The sequence below is a fragment of the Dasypus novemcinctus genome, chromosome X (assembly GCF_030445035.2).
Source record: "Dasypus novemcinctus isolate mDasNov1 chromosome X, mDasNov1.1.hap2, whole genome shotgun sequence".
NCBI classification, from domain to species: domain Eukaryota; kingdom Metazoa; phylum Chordata; class Mammalia; order Cingulata; family Dasypodidae; genus Dasypus; species Dasypus novemcinctus.
Genome location: NC_080704.1, coordinates 78,238,964 through 78,259,076, shown reverse-complemented (window position 1 = coordinate 78,259,076; position 20,113 = coordinate 78,238,964). Strand labels below are relative to the sequence as shown.

General features: G+C 37.5%; 1 protein-coding gene across 1 annotated transcript in view; it reads left to right on the top strand.

Annotated features, from left to right (window-relative positions):
- The window catches only part of TEX11 (testis expressed 11), a 546,877-nt gene that overhangs the window by 293,936 nt on the left and 232,828 nt on the right, over positions 1-20,113 (top strand). Inside the window, exon 16 of the mRNA XM_058291673.2 lies at positions 12,144-12,281. Within this exon, the coding sequence (XP_058147656.1) occupies positions 12,144-12,281 (138 nt within the window). The remainder of the gene's footprint in view (positions 1-12,143; positions 12,282-20,113) is intronic.

Here is a 20,113-nt window from a genome sequence, read left to right as displayed (position 1 = left end):
ATCAGCAGAATATCCCTGTCTACATATAATAACATGACTTCAAAATGCTGTTTGACCTAATGTAAGGGGGAAATGGAAAGGAGAAATGAGAATATAAGGCTATGAGTCTCTAAAAAAGAGTCTGGAGGTTGTCAGAAGGAATGCCCTTATGCACAACTGAGCAGAGTCTGAGAGACAGATAAAGTAGATACAACCCCAGGTATTGGTTCTTTTGAGGGATAAAGAGACCCACGGGTTCTATGGTCATGGCAGGTGGGGTTCACTGCCATGGCAGATGGCCCTTCTTTGGAGCTGGTGTTTCTGCGTGATGGAATTGGACTCAGAGGGAATCTCTTTTCACAAGACTTGCATGCTACTTTATTGGAATTGTAGTTGGTGCTGGGGTTTTAGATATATTTAGGGGATTTGAATCTCTGGACTGATAATATGACACCCAGGCCCAGAGCCTCAACAGACTTCAGCTCCTACACTTTGATTTATTGGACTTACCCCACTCAGCTAACATGGAGTTGAAGAAGGTCAACCACCACACCATGGAGCCTAGAGTGTCTACAACTGAAAGCAGGAGGAGTGCATCTAGTATCCATGTGGAATCTAATCCCCCACTTGACATAGATGTGCAATGGACACAACCAATCCAATGTCCACAGAGAAAATGTGGAATGGGTGTGGGAAGGGTAGCCATGGTGGTTGCTGGGTTTGGGGAATGGGAGGAAGAGATTAGATGTGGAGGCGTTTTCGGGACGAGGAGAAGTCCTGGGTGGTGCTTCTCGGACAATTACGGGACATTGTAGATCCCCCCAGGGCCCACTGGATGGAACGTGGGAGAGTGTGGGCTATGATGTGGACCGTTGATATGGTGTGCAGTGATGCTCAGAGATGTACTTACCAGGTGCAATGGATGTGTCACGATGATGGGAGAGAGTGTTGCTGTGGGGGGAGTGGGGGGTGGGGGCGGTGGGGTTGATTGGGACCTCATATTTTTTTAATGTAATTTTTAAAAATAAATAAATAATTTAAAAAAATGCATAAGCACCATTTTAGCAAAAACTTTCAACTATGCCCTGTTAAAATTTCTGCACATCATCAAAACATAAGAAAAAATATGCTATTTATATTTGAAAAAAAAAAAAAGAACAAAGATGCAAGCAGAACTAAATGAAATAGAAAATAAAAAAGCACTTGAAAAAATAGACAAAACCAAGAGCTGGTTCTTTGAGAAGATCAATAAAATTGACAGACCCTTAGCTAGACTAACAAAGAAAAGAAGAGAGTAGATGCAAATAAACCAAATAAGAAATGAGAAAGGGGATATCACCACTGACCCCAGAGAAATACAGACTATCATAAGAGGATACTTTGAAAAACTATATTCCAAAAAGAACGACAATTTAGAGGAAATGGACAAATTCCTAGAAACACATAAGCAGCCTACATTGACAAAAGGAGAAATTGACTATCTCATCAAACCAATCACAATTAAAGAGATAGTATCAGTCATTAAAACCTCCCAGCTAAGAGGAGCCCTGGGCCAGACTGCTTCACGGGTGAATTCTACCAAACATTCTGGAAAGAACTAACACCAATCTTGCTTAAACTCTTCCAAAAAATTGAAACAGAAGAAACATTACCTAACTCATTCTATGATGCCAACATTACTCTAGTACCAAAGCCAAACAAAGACACCACAAGAAAGGAAAATTACAGACCAATAGCTCTAATGAACCTAGACGCGAAAATCCTCAACAAAATATGGGCTAATCATATTCGGCAACACATTAAACGAATTATACACCATGACCAAGTGGGATTCATTCCTGGTATGCAAGGATAGTTGACCATGAGAAAATCAATTAAAGTAATACAACATATAAACAGATTGAAGGGAAAAAATCACATAATCATATCTATAGATGAAGACAAAGCATTTGACAAAATACACCACCCTTACTTGATAAAAACACTGGAAAAGATCGGAATAGAAGGAAACTTTCTGAACATGATAAAGACTATATATGAAAAACCCACAGCTAACATCATGTACAATGGTGAAATCCTAAAATCTTTCCCTCTAAGATCAGGAACAAGACAAGATGTCCAATATCACCCCTTCTATTTAACATAGTCGTAGAAGTACTTGCTTGAATGCTGAGGAAAGAACCAGACATAAAGGCATCCAAACTGGAAAGGAAGAAGTCAAAATTTCACTATTTGCAGATGATATGATCCTATACATAGAAAACCCTGAGAAATCTACAAAAAAGCTTCTAGAACTTATAAATGAGTTCAGTAAAGTCATGGGTTACAGGATCTGTGCACAAAAATCAGTAGCATTTCTGTACATCAATAATGAGCAATCTGAGGATAAAATCAGGAATCAAACACCATTCACAACAGTAAATAAAAAATTCAAATACCTAGGAATAAATTTAACTAAAGATGTAAAAGACACAGAAAACTACATAACAGATCAAAGAAGACCTAAATACCTGGAAGAATATTTCCTGCTCATGGATAGGAAGACTAAATATTATTAAACTACATAACTACAAAAATTGATCTACAGATTCAATGCAATCTCAATAAAAATCAACACAGCATTCTTTAATGAACTAGAAAAGCTAACTATGAAATTTATGTGGAAAGGAAAGAGGCCCCAAATAGCCAAGGACATATTTAAAAAGAAAAATGAAATTGGAGGAATCACTCTACCTGACTTTAAAACATATACAAAGCTAGAGTAGTGTAAAGGCATGGTATTGGCAAAAGGATAGACACACTGACCAATGGAACCAAACTGAGAGTTCTGATATAGATCCTCATATATACAGCCATATGGTATTTGACAAGGCCACCAAACACTCTCACCTAGGAGAGAATGGCCTCTTCAACAAATGACACCTGGAGAACTGGATATCCATATATAAAAGAATGAAAGAGGATTACCAACTCACACTTTATACAAAAATCAACTCAGGATGAATCAAAAACCTAAATATAAGAGCCAAGACGATAAAGACCTTGTAGCTTCATGAACTTCACATCAAAAGCATGAGCAGCAAAAGAAGAAATAGATACAAAGAACTTCCTCAAAATTAAAGCTTTCTGCACCTCACAGAAGTTTGTCAAGAAAGTGAAAAGAGAGCCTACACAATGGGAGAAAATATTTGGTAACCATATATCTGATAGGAGACTTATATCCTGCATATAAAAAGAACTCCTATATCTTGAAAATAAAAACACAAACAACCCATTTAAAAAATGGGAAAATGAGGGAAGCGTGTTTGGCCCATTGGGTTAGGGTGTCCGTCTACCAAATGGGAGGTCCGCGGTTCAAACCCCAGGCCTCCTTGACCCGTGTGGAGCTGGCCCATGTGCAGTGCTGATGCGCGCAAGGAATGTCCTGCCACACAGGGGTGTCCCCCGCCTAGGGGAGCCCCACCCGCAAGGAGTGTGCCCGGTAAGGAGAGCTGCCCAGCGCGAAAGAAAGTGCAGCCTGCCTAAGAATGGCGCCGCCCACATGGAGAGCTGACACAACAAGATGACTCAACAAAAGAGACACAGATCCCCATGCCACTGACAACAACAGAAGCGGACAAAAAAGACGCAGCAAATAGACACAGAACAGACAACCAGGGGGGAGGGGAGAGAAATAAATAAATAAATAAATCTTTTTTAAAAATGGGAAAACGATTTGAACAGACACTTCTCCAAAGAAGATATACAGATGGCTAAAAAACACATGAAAAAATGCTCCAAATCTCTAGCTATTAAGGAAATGCAAATCAAAACTACAATGAGATACCATCTTCCGCCCATTAGATTGGCAGCTATGAAAAAACCAGAAGACTACAAGTGCTGGAGAGGATGTGGAGGAATGGGAACACTCATCCACTGCTGGTGGGAATGCAGAAGGATCCAGCCATTCTGGAGGACACTTTTGAGGTTTCTTAAAAAACTAACTATAGATTTTCCATATGATCCCACAATTCCACTGCTGCGTATATACCCAGAAGATCTGAAAACAAGGACACAAACCGATATATGCACACCAATGTTCATAGCAGCACTATTCACTATTGCCAAAAGTTGGAATCAACCCAAATGCCCATCAACAGATGAATGGATAAATAAAATGTGGTATATACATACAGTGGAATACTACTCAGCTATAAGAACAAATACACTACAAACACATGTGATAACATGGATGAATCTTGAGAACCTTATGTTGAGTCAAGCAACCCAGGCATTGAACGATAAATACTACATGACCTCTCTGATATGAAATTAGTAAACCAGGCTGTCTTAGAGAGCTAGAGACTGGATGATAAACTTTAAGGTAGCTGGAGGGTAGAGGAAGGTTGCAAGCTGACAGCTACATGGGTGAAATCCATGATAAACTGGAGGTAAGTATTTGTACAAGGAAGGGATAAAATAGGGGTATAGAGGGATGCCTTTGGGTGGGGCTTCATCAGCTTCAGGGGAGCTAGGGTTGGGAGGATGGGTCAGATGGCCCAAGAAATTGGGGGGAGCGTGGGGGAGACATTTGAACATAGGAGATTGTCAGGTATGTGGTTGAAATTATATTGTAGAGAGAACTCTTTAGAAAATACAATACAGAATGTTACCTGTTTAAGATGCTTGGGGAGGGGGGCATCTGACATAGGTCAAGCTTCTAGGGAGTGTGTGAGTGCTCATTTTGTCATAGTGGATTATATCATTGGGTGGAGCCCCATACAATGAGAGTGAAGGTATACCCACATCCTGGGGAGGACTGATGTTCTCAAACAGAGGGAATTGTATCTCTTGAGAGAATTGGTGGCTCCCAATGGGTTAAGGCAGTCGAGTATGTCAAGCCCTCAATATTGTTGCAAGTATGTCTGAACAGAGTCCTTCAAGTAATAAAGATTGATTGTCACGGTGGGCCCTGAGGGGCGGGGGAAAGAGGTGTTGAATAGATGTAATCAGTGTAACTGTGGGACAATGGAATTGTTCCATAAGATCATGGAATGATGGATATGGATAATTACACCAAAATTGTATAAAAGTCTATAGGCTAAAATGTCCGCCATAATGTAAAACATGAGATAGCTAAAAATTTAGAAAATTGTATAGTCTAAAATATAAACCATAATGTAAACCCAAATGGAACCATGTTTGAAAGCTATTGTTTCAATACCTGTACATCAGCTGCAGCAAATATAATATGAACATATAAAAAGTTCATGTTTCATAAGGGAGAAATGTTTGATGTTGGATATGTGGGAGTACCGCATATCGTATATGTGAATTACTGTGATCTAAAACTTATGTGAAGACAATCTTAATAATTAGAAGAAGAAAAAAAGATGTAGACACTGAGGAAGAAATGAAAGAAATTGCCTTGCCATTGTACATACAGGGCAACACCTACAGCAGTGATTAAAGGCAAAATGTCAAAAACAAAACTTTTTCATTTTTTCATTTTTTGATACCCCAATTTATTTTTCCTTTACTTAATTTTTCTAAATTAGTATGTATTCTATATCTAACCTTTAAACCTATCTGTATATTCCATTGTACTATTAATGGAACCTGGCAATATACTAGGCTCCATTTTTAAATAAGTTTTAGACTAGAGATTCAACTACAGCAGGGAAGGAACACTGGTGTGGGGTGTTATTGATGGGGGGCACGTGGTTGGGAAGGAGTTCTCCAGGGAATATATACAGGGTACATAAAAATGTTTGGATATTTTCATATTGGTTTCAGTTAAAAATTACAACTGAGGGAGTGCTGAGTTCCTTGTCAGGGGAGTTCTATCACATTCCCCAATGGAATAGGAACAATCCCCCAAGTGCAATGGCAAAGAACAATAAAGGCAAATGTTCCAACAATGAGTCCTTGATACTGATGGTGACGATTTTGAGCTTGTGTGCCTGAAATATGAACTAGGCCTAGAGCTGTAGGGTGCCCAAGAGTTACCTCCTGAGAGCCTCCATGTTGCTCAAATGTGGCCATTCTCTAAGCCAAACTCAGCATGTAAATGCATTACCTCCCTCCCCGCAGCATGGGACATGACTTCTGGGTATGAGCCTCCCTGGCTCCAAGGAATTATTACCAAGCACCAGCTGATGATGTAACTAGAAAAAGACGTTGAATAAAAGGGTCAACTCAGAGCAGCAGAATATCTCAGCCTACATGTAATATCAGGTGTTAAAAATTGCTTTTTGACTTTGGATAAAAAGGGAAATGGAAAGGACAAATGAGTTTATATGGCTATGAGTCTCCAAAAAAGAGCCAGGAGGTCATCAGAGGGGTAACACTTACACACGCCTCAGCAGGGTACCAGAGACAGCCAAAGTAGATAGAAACACAGGTACTGGTTCTCCTGAGGGCTACAGAGACCCACAGGTTCTACGGTCTTCGCAGATGACTCTCAAGTTCAGTGCCATGTCAGTTGGCCGTACTTTGGAGTTAGTGTTCCTGAGTGTGATGGAGTTGGACTCAGATATGACCTTTCTACACATGCCTCTTCTGTTACTTTTACTGTACCTGTGGTTGGCTTTGGGGTTGATGTATATGCAGGAGACCTGAATTTCTGGATTGTCCATGTGAAATTCAGGCCCTGAGACTCAGCAGACTTGCAACTCCTACACTCTCATTTATTGGACTTACCCTGACCAGCTAACAGGGTGGTGAAGTAAGTCAACCACCACATTCATGAGCCAAGAGTGCCTACAACCAGAAGCAGGAGAATTGCATCCGTCATCCATGTGGAATCTAAGCTCCCTCTTGGTGTAGAGGGGTACTGGACATAACCATCCCAGGGTCCACAGGATGGAGGAATAGAGTATGGATTAGAGAGGACTTACTGATATTCTGCTGTGGAACTATTGTGATTAATAATGGAAGAAAGTGTAGCATTGATATGGAGAAAATGGCCACTGTAGCTGCCGATAGTAGGGAGAGGGAAGAAGAGATATGATGTGGGGGCATTTTCAGGATTTGGAGTTGTCCTGGGTGGTGCTGCAGGGACAGATGCTGGACATTATGTGTCATGCCATGGCCCCCTGGGTGGACTGGAGGGGAGAGTAGACTACAATGTAGACCACTGTCCCTGTAGTGCAGCAGTGCTCCAAAATGTATTCACCAGGAGTAATAAATGTACCACAATGATGGAAGAGGTTGTTGATATGGGAGGAGTGGGGTGAGGGGGATGGGGGGCATATGAGGACCTCATATTTTTTTAATGTAGCATTTAAAAGAAAATAACAAAAAAAATAGAAGAAAGAAAAACAAATTTAAAAATAAAAAAGAGAAAGGGATGACATTGAAAATAAAGTTGCACAGCTGGAGGAACTAGTAAGAGAAGAGCAAAATAATCCCAAACCAAGCCTAAGGAAAGAAAAACTTAAGATTAGAGCAGAAATAAATGAAATCAAGAACAAAAAAAAGAGAGAAACAACAAAACCAAAAGTTGGTTCTTTGAGATAACCAGCAAATAGACAAAACCTTAGCTAGACTGACAAAGAAAAAAACAGAGAAGATGCAAATAAATAAAAACAGAAACGAGAGGAGAGGGAACATTACCACTGACCCCACACAAATAAAGAGATCGTAAGAGGTTAATATGAACCACTGTATGCCTAAAAATTAGTCAACGAAGATGAGATGAACAAATTCCTAGAAACACACAAATAACCTACACTGACCCTAGAAGAAATAGAAGACATCAACAAATCAAATCACATGTAAAGAGATCATAACAGTCACCAAAAACCTTCCAAAATTGAAAAACCCAGTCTTCACAGCTGAATTCTATCAATCATTCAAAGATGATCTAATACCAATCTTGCTCAAGCTCTTCCAAACAAATGAGCAGGAAAGAATGCTATCAAACTCATTCTATGAAGCCAACATCATCCTAATACCATAACCAGTCAAGATATTACAAAGAAGAAAATTACAGACCAATATCTCTAATGAATATAGATGCAAAAATTCTCAACAAAATACTTGCAAACTGAATTGAAAGTACATTAAAAGAATTATACACCAGATCAAGTTTTAACCCAAGTGTGCAAGGGTGGTTCAACACTAGAAAATAAATTTGTGTAATAAACCACATTAATACATAGAAAAAGAAAAAGCCCATGATCCTCTCTATTATTCACAAAAGGCGTTTAACAGAATACAGCATTCTTTCTTGATTGAAACATTCCAAAAGATAGGAAGAGAAGGAAGCTTTCTCAGTATGGTAAAGGACATATATGAGAAACTGACAGCTGGCATTGTACTCAACAGTGAAAGATTGAAAGCTTTCCCGCTGTGATTGGGAAGAAGACAAGGATGTCCACTGCCAAAACTGTTATTCAGTATTGTGTTAGAAGTTCTAGTTAGAGCAATTACAGTATACAAAGAAACAAAAGACACCCAAATAGGAAAGGAAGAAGTAAACCTTTCAGTATTCACTGATGATATGATCCTATATCTCAAAAATCCTGAAATATCCACAACAAAGCCACTAGAACTCATACATGAGTTCAGCAAAGTGGTGGGATACGAGATTAATACACAAAAACCAGTAGCATTTCTGTACACTACTGATGTGCAGTGTTAAGGAGAAAATCAGAAAAGAATTCCACGTATAATAGCAACTAAAATAATCAAATATTTAGGAATTAACTTAACCAAGGACATAAAGGACCTGTATTCAGAAAACTACCAGATATTGCTATAAGTAACTAAAGAAGACTTAAATAAATGGAAGAACATTCTGTGGTCATGGACAGGAAGACCAAATATCATTAAGATGTCACTTCTACCCACAGCAATTTAAAGATTCAACCCTATTCCAGTCAAACTCCAGCAGCCTTCTTTCATAAACAGAAAACCCATTCATAAAATTTATAGGGAAGGGGAAGGGATCCTGAATACCGAAAACCATGTCAAAAAAAGAATGAATGTTATGGAGTATGGAGAGTAGGGCATATGGGAATCTCCTATATTTTTTAAAGTAATATTTTGTGTGATCTATTTATCTTTTAAAAATAAATTAAAAATATATTTTAAAAAGAGAATGAATGTGGAGAACTCTCCCTTCCCAGTTTTAAAACTTACTGCAAAGGTACAGTAATCAAAACAGCATGGTATTGGCCCAAAGACAGACATATAGAGCAATGGAATTGAATTGACAGTTCAGAAATAAACCCTCACATCTACGACCAATTGAATTTTGACAAGGCCTGCAAGTCCACTCAATGGTGAAAGAATAGTTTCTTCAAAAACTGGTGCTGGGTAAGCTGAATTATCTATATGCAAAGAATGAATGTGGACCCTCCCTCACAGCATATACAAATATTAATTCAAATTAGATCAAAGGTTTTAGTACCAGAAATATAAAACATTTATAAGAAAACAGTGGGGAGCATCTGCAGGACCTTGTGTTGGGCAATGGTTTCTTTAAACTTTACTGCAGAAGCACGTGTAACAGAGCAAAAATAGATAAATGGGAATTCATCAAAATGATGAACTTTTGTTCATCAAAGGACTTCATCATGAAAGTGCAAAGAAAGCCCATAGAATGGAAGAAATATATGTGGAAATCACATATTTGATAAGGTTTTATTATCCAGAATATACAAAGAAATCCTACAACTCAGCAACAAAACCACAAACAACCCGTTTTTGATGGTCAAAAGACTTGAATAGACATTTTAATAAATGGTTCAATTCATCATGAGGAAACAACATTCCTAAATATCTATGCCCCTAAAAACAGAGCTTCAAAATACATCAAGCCAAAACTGACAGAATTATAAGAATAAATGAAGAAATCCATCATTCTAGTCAAATTTCAATACTGCTCTCTCAATAAGTGATAGAACAAGTAAGCATAAAATAATAAGCATATAATAGAAGAGAACACACTGTCAACTTGACCTGAGTGATATTAATAAAATTCTCCACCTACCTACAGCAGATGCACTCAGATCATTTACCAAAATATAGTGTATTCTGGGCCATAAAAGAAGGCTCAATAAATTCAAAATGATTCAAGTCACACAAAGCATGCACTTTGCCTACAGTGGAATTGTATAAGGATTCAATATCAAAGATCTTTGGAAATTTTCCAAATATTTCTCACCTAAATAACACAATTTTCAAATAAGCCATAACTCAACAAAAAATAAAAATGGAAGTTAGAATGTATTTTGAACTTAATGAAAATTAGAACCCTTCTCAGAGTTCATGACATATTGCTACTATAGTACTTAAGGGAAACTTTATAGCTCTAAATGCCTGCATTAGAAAAGAAAGGACTCCAGTAAATTATTTCAACTTTCACCTCAAGAAAATAAAAAAAGAAAACCAAATTCACCTCAAATTAATTGCAAGAAAGGAAATAAAAAGATCAAAGCAGAAATCAATGAAATAAAAAGAAAAACAGATAAAATAAATGAAACAAATGCTGTTTCCTTGAGAAGATCAATAAAGTAGATAAATCTCTAGCCAGGCTGATCAGAAAAATTGAGGGATGAAATGAATTTCCAATAACTGGAATGAGTGAGATGACATCACTACATATTTTACAAATATTAAAGGAACAATAAAAACGGAAAACTTTTGTTAATGTATGGTGATGTAGCAAAACACTGTGAACATAATTAACAAAACTGAATTATGTATTTGAATGTAGTTAAAAGGGGAACATTTAGGTTGTATATATGTTACTAGAATAAAAATTTTAAGAAAAACATGAATGTGCAACACAAATACTGGATCCTAATGTAAACCATGGATTATAGTAAATAGTACAATTATAAAAATGTACTTTCATCAGTTGTAACAAATGTACCACACTAATGCAAGGTGTTAATAATAGGTTGATATATTAGAACTCTGTATTTTATGCATGACTTTTCTGTAAACCTACAACTTCTCTAATTAAAAACAAGGGCAGTAAGAAAGTTTTTTTAAAAGAACAAATAGTATTAACTTTATACCAATATATTCAACATCTTTGATGAAATGGAGAAATTTCTTGAAAAACAGATTTCCAAAGCTCACTCTAGAAGAAATAGATAACCTGGATACCCGTCTATCTATATTATTATCTATTTAAGAAATTGAATTTGTAGTTTAAAACCTTCTCACCAAGAAAATTACAGTTCCAGATGGCTACAAATATTTAAGGAAGAAATAGAAAACTAAAAAAAAAATTGTAGAGCAAAAGAAACCCTAAGGAAGCAAATAAGAAATATAAAAGTAGAAATCAATGAAATTGAAAACAGAAAAAAAAAAGGAAAAAATCAATGAAAGAAGGAGCTTGTTCTTTGAAAAGATCAATACAATTGACAATCCTCTAGGAAGAGTGGCAAAGAAAAATTATAGAAGACACAAATCGCTAATTTCAGGAATGAAATGGAATATTACTACAGACCCCTCACACATCAAAGGTCTTATAAAGAAAGTCTACAAACATTATCTTGATAAATTAAATGAAATGGATTAATTCTTGGAACTACAAACTGTCACAACTCATCCAATATGAATACGAATATAAATGTGTAATTTGAGCACTCCTGAAAAAGGAATCTAGGGCCATTAAGAATATAAGAAAATCATGATATGTCATCTTTATTAAATGTTATGTATCTCTTAAAATTGACACTTGTGAACACTACATAGCAACACATAAATATTGCATGAAATTTTATATTAGCTATAATTACAACTATGTAAATATACAAAAGAATAAAAATCAAAATGGAACACAGGAAAGTTTTTAAAAAGCTATGCTAGCATGGTAAATTATGAGGTTCTCTTTTTTAAATTTAATATTGTTTTAATAACTTTATAAGTTATTTATAAGGATTTTGAGTTTTCTAAGGTGGTTCACCACCCTCTCAGACTCTTTATCCCATTTGTGAAATTTACAATGTATGGGAAAAAAGGGAGAGTGTTGACTGATACTTGATCTAAAAACTATACTGATGAAGACGGATAATAGAATGCACTTAAAATTCAACTGGAAAGGGTGTTCGGTTGCCTAAAAAAGAAAACAGTACCATTTTCTTGGTTTCTGGAAGTGACTTTGAAAACTTTGGGTCGAAGTTAGAGATATCTTTGTGTAATTTTGTTTTTTTAAACTTTAGGTACAAAATTATGCTGATGCCCTACACTGGTACTACTATTCTCTGAGGTTTTATGCATTCAATCAAACGGCTCTGGACTTGGCCAAGCTGCAGAGAAACATGGCTTCCTGTTACTTGCATTTGAAACAACTTGATAAGGTTTGTTGATTTATCTATTTTTCAGAGACAGCAATGTTGTTATGTTCAGTGGCAGAGAGTTAGATGCAATGTTACGATTTCTTGGCTGTTGAGTTAGGAAATATGGCAATTCCTTTATACAAGACAAAGTCAAATAGTTATTTTCCTAATTTGCCTATTCTAAACATTGCATGGAACTTCCAAAAGAGAAACAGAATTTGGAAGACCAATGATACTGTTATTTACGGTTTATTTTTGCACCCTGTTCTGAAAGATAATATATCACTGGAACTCCTGGACAAAAATATCTACTACTAACCATCTGCAATATTGTCCTTTGAAGCAAACTGAATTTTAAGGTAAATTCTTCCCCTTCTTACTACTAACACCACTTGAACCCCCAATTATATACTCAGCCCTACACTAAGCTATAGGACCAAACTTGGCACTAGATAGAGGAGATTTAAGAAGTGCTACTTCAAGTCTCAGTAAATTGCATCTAGTCACCTTGTATACCTGTTCTGCTGATTACTCCCCAGTGTGGCTTCCTATGCTTGAGCTCCACTCTTAAAATCTGCCTGATATTCCAGTCCCTTTAAGTTTGTAGCCCTGCCTTGCTTTTCTTAGTTTACATACCACCCTGCTGCAAAGATTTGAGTTCTACATATGAGTCCCAATCTCTGTGGTTGAAAATCCCTGTTCCCTTCTGATTTGTTTATGTGATACCAGCTAGGTATTCCTAGCTTGTGGGATATTTCCAACACTTAGATTTTCCCCATTGCCATGCTTTGCTTGTCTGCCCATTAAGATACCCTGATGCCTGTTGCTTGGATGAGTTGAAAGCAGCTATGTCTTGTTCATCCCAGTAACCTCAGAACCTAGTACAGTGACTGGTACTGTGTTCTTCCTTTTTATCCTGACTAGCTGATTAGACATCCTCCCTTGGACTTTGGATTTGTCCATTCCTCAGTTGGCATATCTAGTTCCAGGTACAGTTCCTTTACAATCTGCCTGGCCCATTGTAGTTATATCCATTGTGTCGTAAAACATGGAAGTTATAAAAAGCTGTGTGACCACCTTCCTTATAGGTCTTTAACAGTAGGCAAGTATCATTCTGAAATAGTCAAATGCTATGCTCTGCAGAAATATGATGAATTAAGTAAGATTTCAACATCTCTTCCTGGACTTATGATTCTATAACATACAAACTAAATAGCAAATATTCTTTTGAAGAAATTCCAAAGTATTTAGTCAGAGAAACAAACCTTCAAAGAAACTTCCTGAAATCACTACCCTTAGTAACATATTTTCCCCTAAACCTGTCGTTAAAATGAAAGACTACAAAACCCTTCCTTGGAAGCGGACTTGGCCCAGTGGATAGGGTGTCCGCCTACCACATGGGAGGTCCGCGGTTCAAACCCGGGGCCTCCTTGACCCGTGTGGAGCTGGCCCACGTGCAGTGCTGATGTGCGCAAGGAGTGCCGTGCCTAGCAGGGGTGTCCCTGCGTAGGGAGCCCAACATGCAAGGAGTGCACCCCGTAAGGAGAGTCGCCCAGTGCGAAAGAAAGTGCAGCCTGCCCAGGAATGGCGCCACACACATGGAGAGCTGACACACAAGATGACACAACAAAAAGAAACACAGATTCCCATGCCGCTGACAACAACAGAAGTGGACAAAAGAACACGCAGCAAAATAGACACAGAGAGCAGACAAGGGGGGGAGGGTTGGAGGGAGAAGGGGAGAGAAATAAAAATAAATAAATAAATAAATAAAACCTTTCCTATTTCATCTGGGTCCATACTTCTCTTTCTGACTTGTCCTCCCTAATCTTTGTCCTTCTGGGAGCCAGTATCCTCCAATATGTACATACTATATGATACTCAAAGGGAGAAAGGTCCCAGTTGCTTTGGAAGTAGGAATAATTCTACCACCTTTTATCTCTTGAACCTTCTAGAATTTTGTCCTGATAAGAAATCAGTAACTGGGCATTCTGTAGTGTAATTGGAAAGAGATAACAACCCAGAAGGTGAAAAAATGGCCATTTCATCCAAGTATTTGGTCTCACTGAATATTGAAACTTCCCAGTCTCTAATCTTATGCCAAGTCTGGTCAATTCTGCCTCTGCAGTATGTTTTTTTTTTTTTTTTTTTTTTTTTTTGCAGTATGTTTATCGACTGTCTTCTCTTCCATCTTTATCTCACTACCCTAGTCAAAGCACTCATTACATCTAAGACTATTGGTATAAGCTTCTAACTGCTTATCATCTCTTGCTCAATTATCTTCAGTGGCTCCCTATAAATAAAGTCCAAGCTCCTTAGTATTTAAAGCCCTCTATAATCTATAAATAAATCCTATTTTATTTCCTTTACTTGTATGCTCTTTGTCCTCAACTGGAGTTCCTGCTGCTTCCTAACCATGATCTAAGCTTTTCTACTTCTCTATACCTTTTTTTATGCTTCTCTGTTGAAAATCACCTTTTCTAAGCCTAGTTCCTAATGACAGTCTTAGCTTCCTATGGAAATGTTCCTAGTTTTGTCCTTCTTCCAAGATTTCATAACAATTCTGTTTATACCTAGACACTTAGGTTCTGCCTATATTCTAGTTATTTGTATACCTGTCTTAGTTCCCTATTAGACTGCAAGCTGCTTGAGGACAGGGACCATGTATTATCATGTTTGTTTTCCCTGGTATCCAGCATAATGCCTAATGTAGGCACTCATTACATTAAAAAACAGTAACAGTTTCATGGTAACAAGTGACAGTTTAAGAGTGAACACTTATTTACAAGGTAGAAATAATGACAGAGTTTATGATGAACATCACCTTCTTCTTTGACAGGAAATAGTGTTGCAAATCCAGAGTTAATGAATAATTAGTCTCAGTTTTGGAAATGGTAGTGATCAGTTAGCATATAGAAAACTTCAATCAAAAGAACCAGAATAACCCCTACTTCTACCATATACTATATAAAATTTAAATCAAAATGGACCAAGAGTCTACATACAAGCACTAAAACCATAAATCTCTTAGAGGAAAACATAGGGGGAAATCTTTAGAACCATGTATTAAGTAATGGGTTCTTAGCTATGACATCACAAACATGAACAACAAAAGAAAAATTAGGTAAATTGAATTTCATCCAAATTTAAAACTACTGTCCATCAAAGGACATTATCAAGAAAGTGAAAAGATAGCCTACAGAAGTAGAGAAAACATTTTGAAAAATAGAAGTGTTTAATATCCAAAATATATAAAGAACTCCTCCAACTCAGCAACAAAAAGGCAAACTGTCCAGTTAAAAAATTGGCAAAGGACTTGAGTAGACATTCTCCAAAGAAGATATACAAATGGCCAATAAGTACATGAAAAGGTATTCAACATTATTAGCCATTAAGGAAGTGCAAATCAAGCCCACATTGAGATATCACTTCACACTCACTAGATTGGTTATTATTAAACAAACAAACAAACAAAAAAACAGAGCAAGTGTTGGCAACGATGTAGAGAAATTGGAACCCTTGTGCATCGCTGGTGGGAATGTAAAGTGGTGCAGCCACCATGGAAAGCAGTATGAGGGTTCCTCAATACGTTGAATTGTCATATGATCTGTCAATTCCACTCCTAGATATATACCCAAAAGAATTGAAAGTAGGGAATCAAACAGTTACTTGTATACCATTGTTCATAGCAGTATTATTCACAGTAGTCAAAAGGTAGAAACAAAACAAATGTCCACTGACAGATGAATGGCTAAACAAAATATGGTATATATATACAATGGAATATTATTCATCGATAAAAAGGAATGCAGATGTAACACATGGAACAATATGGATGAACCTTGAAAATATGCTAAGTGAAAGAACCAGACAAAAAAAGGACAAATGTATGATTCATTCGACTTACATGAAATATCTGGAGTAGGCAAAGTCATAAAGACAGAAAGTAGATTATTGGTTACCAGGAACCAGAGAAGGGGAGAATGGGAACTTAAACTGCTTAAGGAGTTAGGGAAGCTGGTGGTGGTGACACATTGAAAAAGTAATTAATGCCCCTGAATTATACACTTAAAAATGGCTACAATGAAAAGTTTTATATATGTTATCACAGTTTTTTTAAAAAGAATCAAAATATACTATTTACATATATGAGTTGCTTTTAACAACTAAGCATATATGCATTTTGGAACCATTGTATTTAAATATATGATATAGTCTCATGTTTTAATTAAGAAAACCTAATCATTTTTCTTTAGACAAAAGTAACAGAGGCTCAATACCTGTCAATTTCCTCTGATACAAGAATTTCATTCGTTCTTGCTATTTCTGCCCTTGCTACTATGCATAATTGGAAATTAATAGTGATAAATGTGTAAGTGCCTTTTTACCCTCCCCCACCCCCATCTCCACTCCCACCCTGCTCTTTTTGCTGTCTGTGTCCATTTAGAGTTTGATCTTCTGTATCTATTTCTCTTTTTGTCTTCTCTTCTCATCTTTCTCCTCTAGGGTTTACCGGGATTCAATCTTGGGTTCCTCTGATGTGGAGAGAGGTTCCCTGTCACTTGCACCACCTCAGTTCCTGGTCTCTGCTGTGCTTCACCTTGACTGTCCCTTTCATCTCTCTTTTGTTGCATCATCATCTTGCTGCGTGACTTAACTTGAGCAGACACTGGCTCACTGTGCAGACACTCAGCTTGCTGTGCGGGCACTCGGCTTGCCACATGAGCACAGGCTTGCCGGGCAGGCACTGGATCACCATGCGGGCACTCACTTGGACACTCAGCTCGCCATGCGGGCACTTGGCTCACCACATGGGCACTCGACTCACCACGTGGGCTCAGCTTGCCATGTGGGCATGCTTTCTCTTCTTTTTTTTCACCAGGAGGCCCCAGGGATTGAACCCAGGTCCTGCCATATGGTTGGCAGAGGCCTTATCACTTGAGCCATATCCACTTCCCTGTAAGTGCCTTTTAATTACTGAACTGAGTGAGGTTATATTATTTTAAAAATGGAAGAAATTGTAGCATTGATGTGGAGAAAGTGGCCATGGTAGCTGCTGAGGGTAGGGAGAGAGAAGAGATATGATGTCGGGGCATTTTCAGGACTTGGAGTTGTCCTGGATGGTACTGCAGGGAGTGATGCTGGACATTTTATGTCCTGCCACGGCCCCCTGGGTGGACTGGGGGAGAGTGTAAACTACAATGTAAACCATTATCCATGTAGTGCAGCAGTGCTCCAGAATGTATTCACAAAATACAATGAATGTGCCACAATGATGAAAGGGGTTGTTGATGTGAAAGGAGTGGAGTGAGGGGTGGGGGGCATATGGGGACCTCTTATATTTTTTTAATGTAACATTTAAAAAAAAATAAAGAGAGAAAAAAAAGAAGAGGGAAAAATTAGTTAACAGCAGTGGAGGAACATACAGAAAAAAAATCATCCCCATTATTCTTTTCTCCACCTTTGCTCCTTTCTCTTTGCAAGAAGGAACACATTTTATTTGATTATGGTTTAAAATTAAATATTGAATCTTAAGTCACAAGTTGATTTGAGAAGGTCAAAGGAATTAGAGAACAGATTCGTCTGAATTTTTATTAGATTAGTTTACAGATTCATTAGTTCATACATTTGGCAATACAGTGCTAAATATGTATTTTCTTTGGTATATTTTCTAAGTTGTACAAATATTAAAAATGTTTGTCATTATCCATTGAGTACCTATGATGTATAAGACAATATTAGACAATATAGAAGCATAGACATCACCTCTGTCTTTGGGGAGTGTATAGTACCTTAATCCCAGTGCCCCGATTTTGCTACATTATTTTTGAGGTCTTTTAAGTATTTGGTTTCTGCAAATTATAAGGTTTAATGGAGGAAGCGGACTTGGCCCAGTGGATAGGGCATCTGTCTACCACATGGGAGGTCCGCGGTTCAAACCCCGGGCCTCCTTGACCCATGTGGAGCTGGCCCATGCACAGTGCTGATGCACACAAGGAGTGCCCTGCCACGCAGGGGTGTCCACTTGTAGGGGAGCCCCACGTGCAAGGAGTGTGCCCTGTAAGGAGAGCCGCCCAGCGTGAAAGAAAGGGCAACCTGCCCAGGAATGGCGTTGCACACATGGAGTGTCGATGCAGAAAGATGACGCAACAAAAAGAAACACAGTTTCTTGTGCCGCTGACAACAACAGAAATGGACAAAAACAAGAACACGCAGCAAACGGACACAGCGAACAGACAACTGTGGGGGGGGGGGGGCGGGGCAAGGGGAGAGAAATAACTAAAAAATAAATCTTTGAAAAAATAAAGGTTTAATGGAGTTAAGTATGGGGGAAATGACCTTAGATTTCAAGTGTGGAAGCAATTTATCACACTTGGATATGATGGGATTGTTCCACAAACAAAAATAAAACCTTAATTTTAGTTTGAGAGATAGATAATAGATGGTTTTGTTGAAACTCTGTGTAACTTGTTGGTAATACATAATTGGGTACTCTATAAATCAGTATGGTATTCTCATACTCAGCTTGCAACTGCACTTTAGGTACATGGGTGTCATTAGTACTACTATAGATTGATAAAACTAAATCACAATCTCTTACCACTCGCAGTATGGCAGTAAGACTTATGACAGCCATAAAAATGAGATTACTTATGGATATTTATATGACTTAAAGTGAAAATAATCATATCTCATTTGCTGGTTATATACTGGTTTTATTTACCATATAAAGTTCAAGTACCATGCTTGCATTATAGGATTGAAAGTGAACTTGTGGTCTGTGGGACTGGCAGGTGTAAATTGGTGTTGTTCACTAGATGGTACTGTGGCCCATTTGTTCTATATTGTTATTGATTTTGAAGCAATTTTATAATTCTTTGGCAGTTATAGCCTTTTGCACACATGCGTCTGTAAGGATGTAAAGAAAGTTAGAACTTAAGAAAACATGAGAGGAAAGGTTAGGTGTTGCTCATTTGAGGTTCCAATATACAATTGATGTTCAAATTAGGTTGCATCAATAGAAATATAAAGTATAGCAGGATAAAAGTAGTGGTCTCTGTGCTATTCTGGTTCGATCATACCTGAAGTTTTGTGTTGCATTGAGGGAGCAACACTTTTGAAGAAGAATATTGACAAACCCTAATGTGCCCGCGGAACATACTTGATGTGGCAGAGCACTCAAAACCATTTTGTTTGAAGAATAATGAAAGGACCTATGGATGTTACACTTGGAAAATGGAAGATAGCTCTCTTCTCATATTGTAAAATGGCTGCCACAGAGTAAAGGAAATAAATTTCTTCCATGCATACTTCCATAGGTGAGACTACAAGGAGTGAGTTTTCAGGTTATCATGAGGAAACCTTTTTTAATTATTTGACCTGTCTAAAAACTGAAATGGGTTTTCTCAAGATATGGTGAATTCCCTCTCCTTGAAGGTAATTTAAGCAGAGATTGAAGGACTACTTCGTGAGAGTATTGTAGAGAAGATTCAAGCATCAGAAGGATTGTTTTATTAAGAGAACTTTGAAATCTCTTCTAACCATATTGATCTAAGATATCAGTATAACATGATACAATTCAGAATAGTCAAAAAAATTTTGGAGGACTAAATACTTGTGAATTTTAGAACTAAAGGAACCCTTACTTTTGGCTCATTATACTACTTTCTTTTTTAAAATCAACTTTATTGTGGTATAATTCATATTAAAAAATGTACCCATTTAACATTTATGATTTGATGATTTTGACAAATGTACTCACTACCACAGTCTAGATATAGAATATTTCCATCACCCCCAAAGTTTCCCTTTTGCTCTTTCCCAGTTTATTTCCACACCCCACTTCCAAGCCC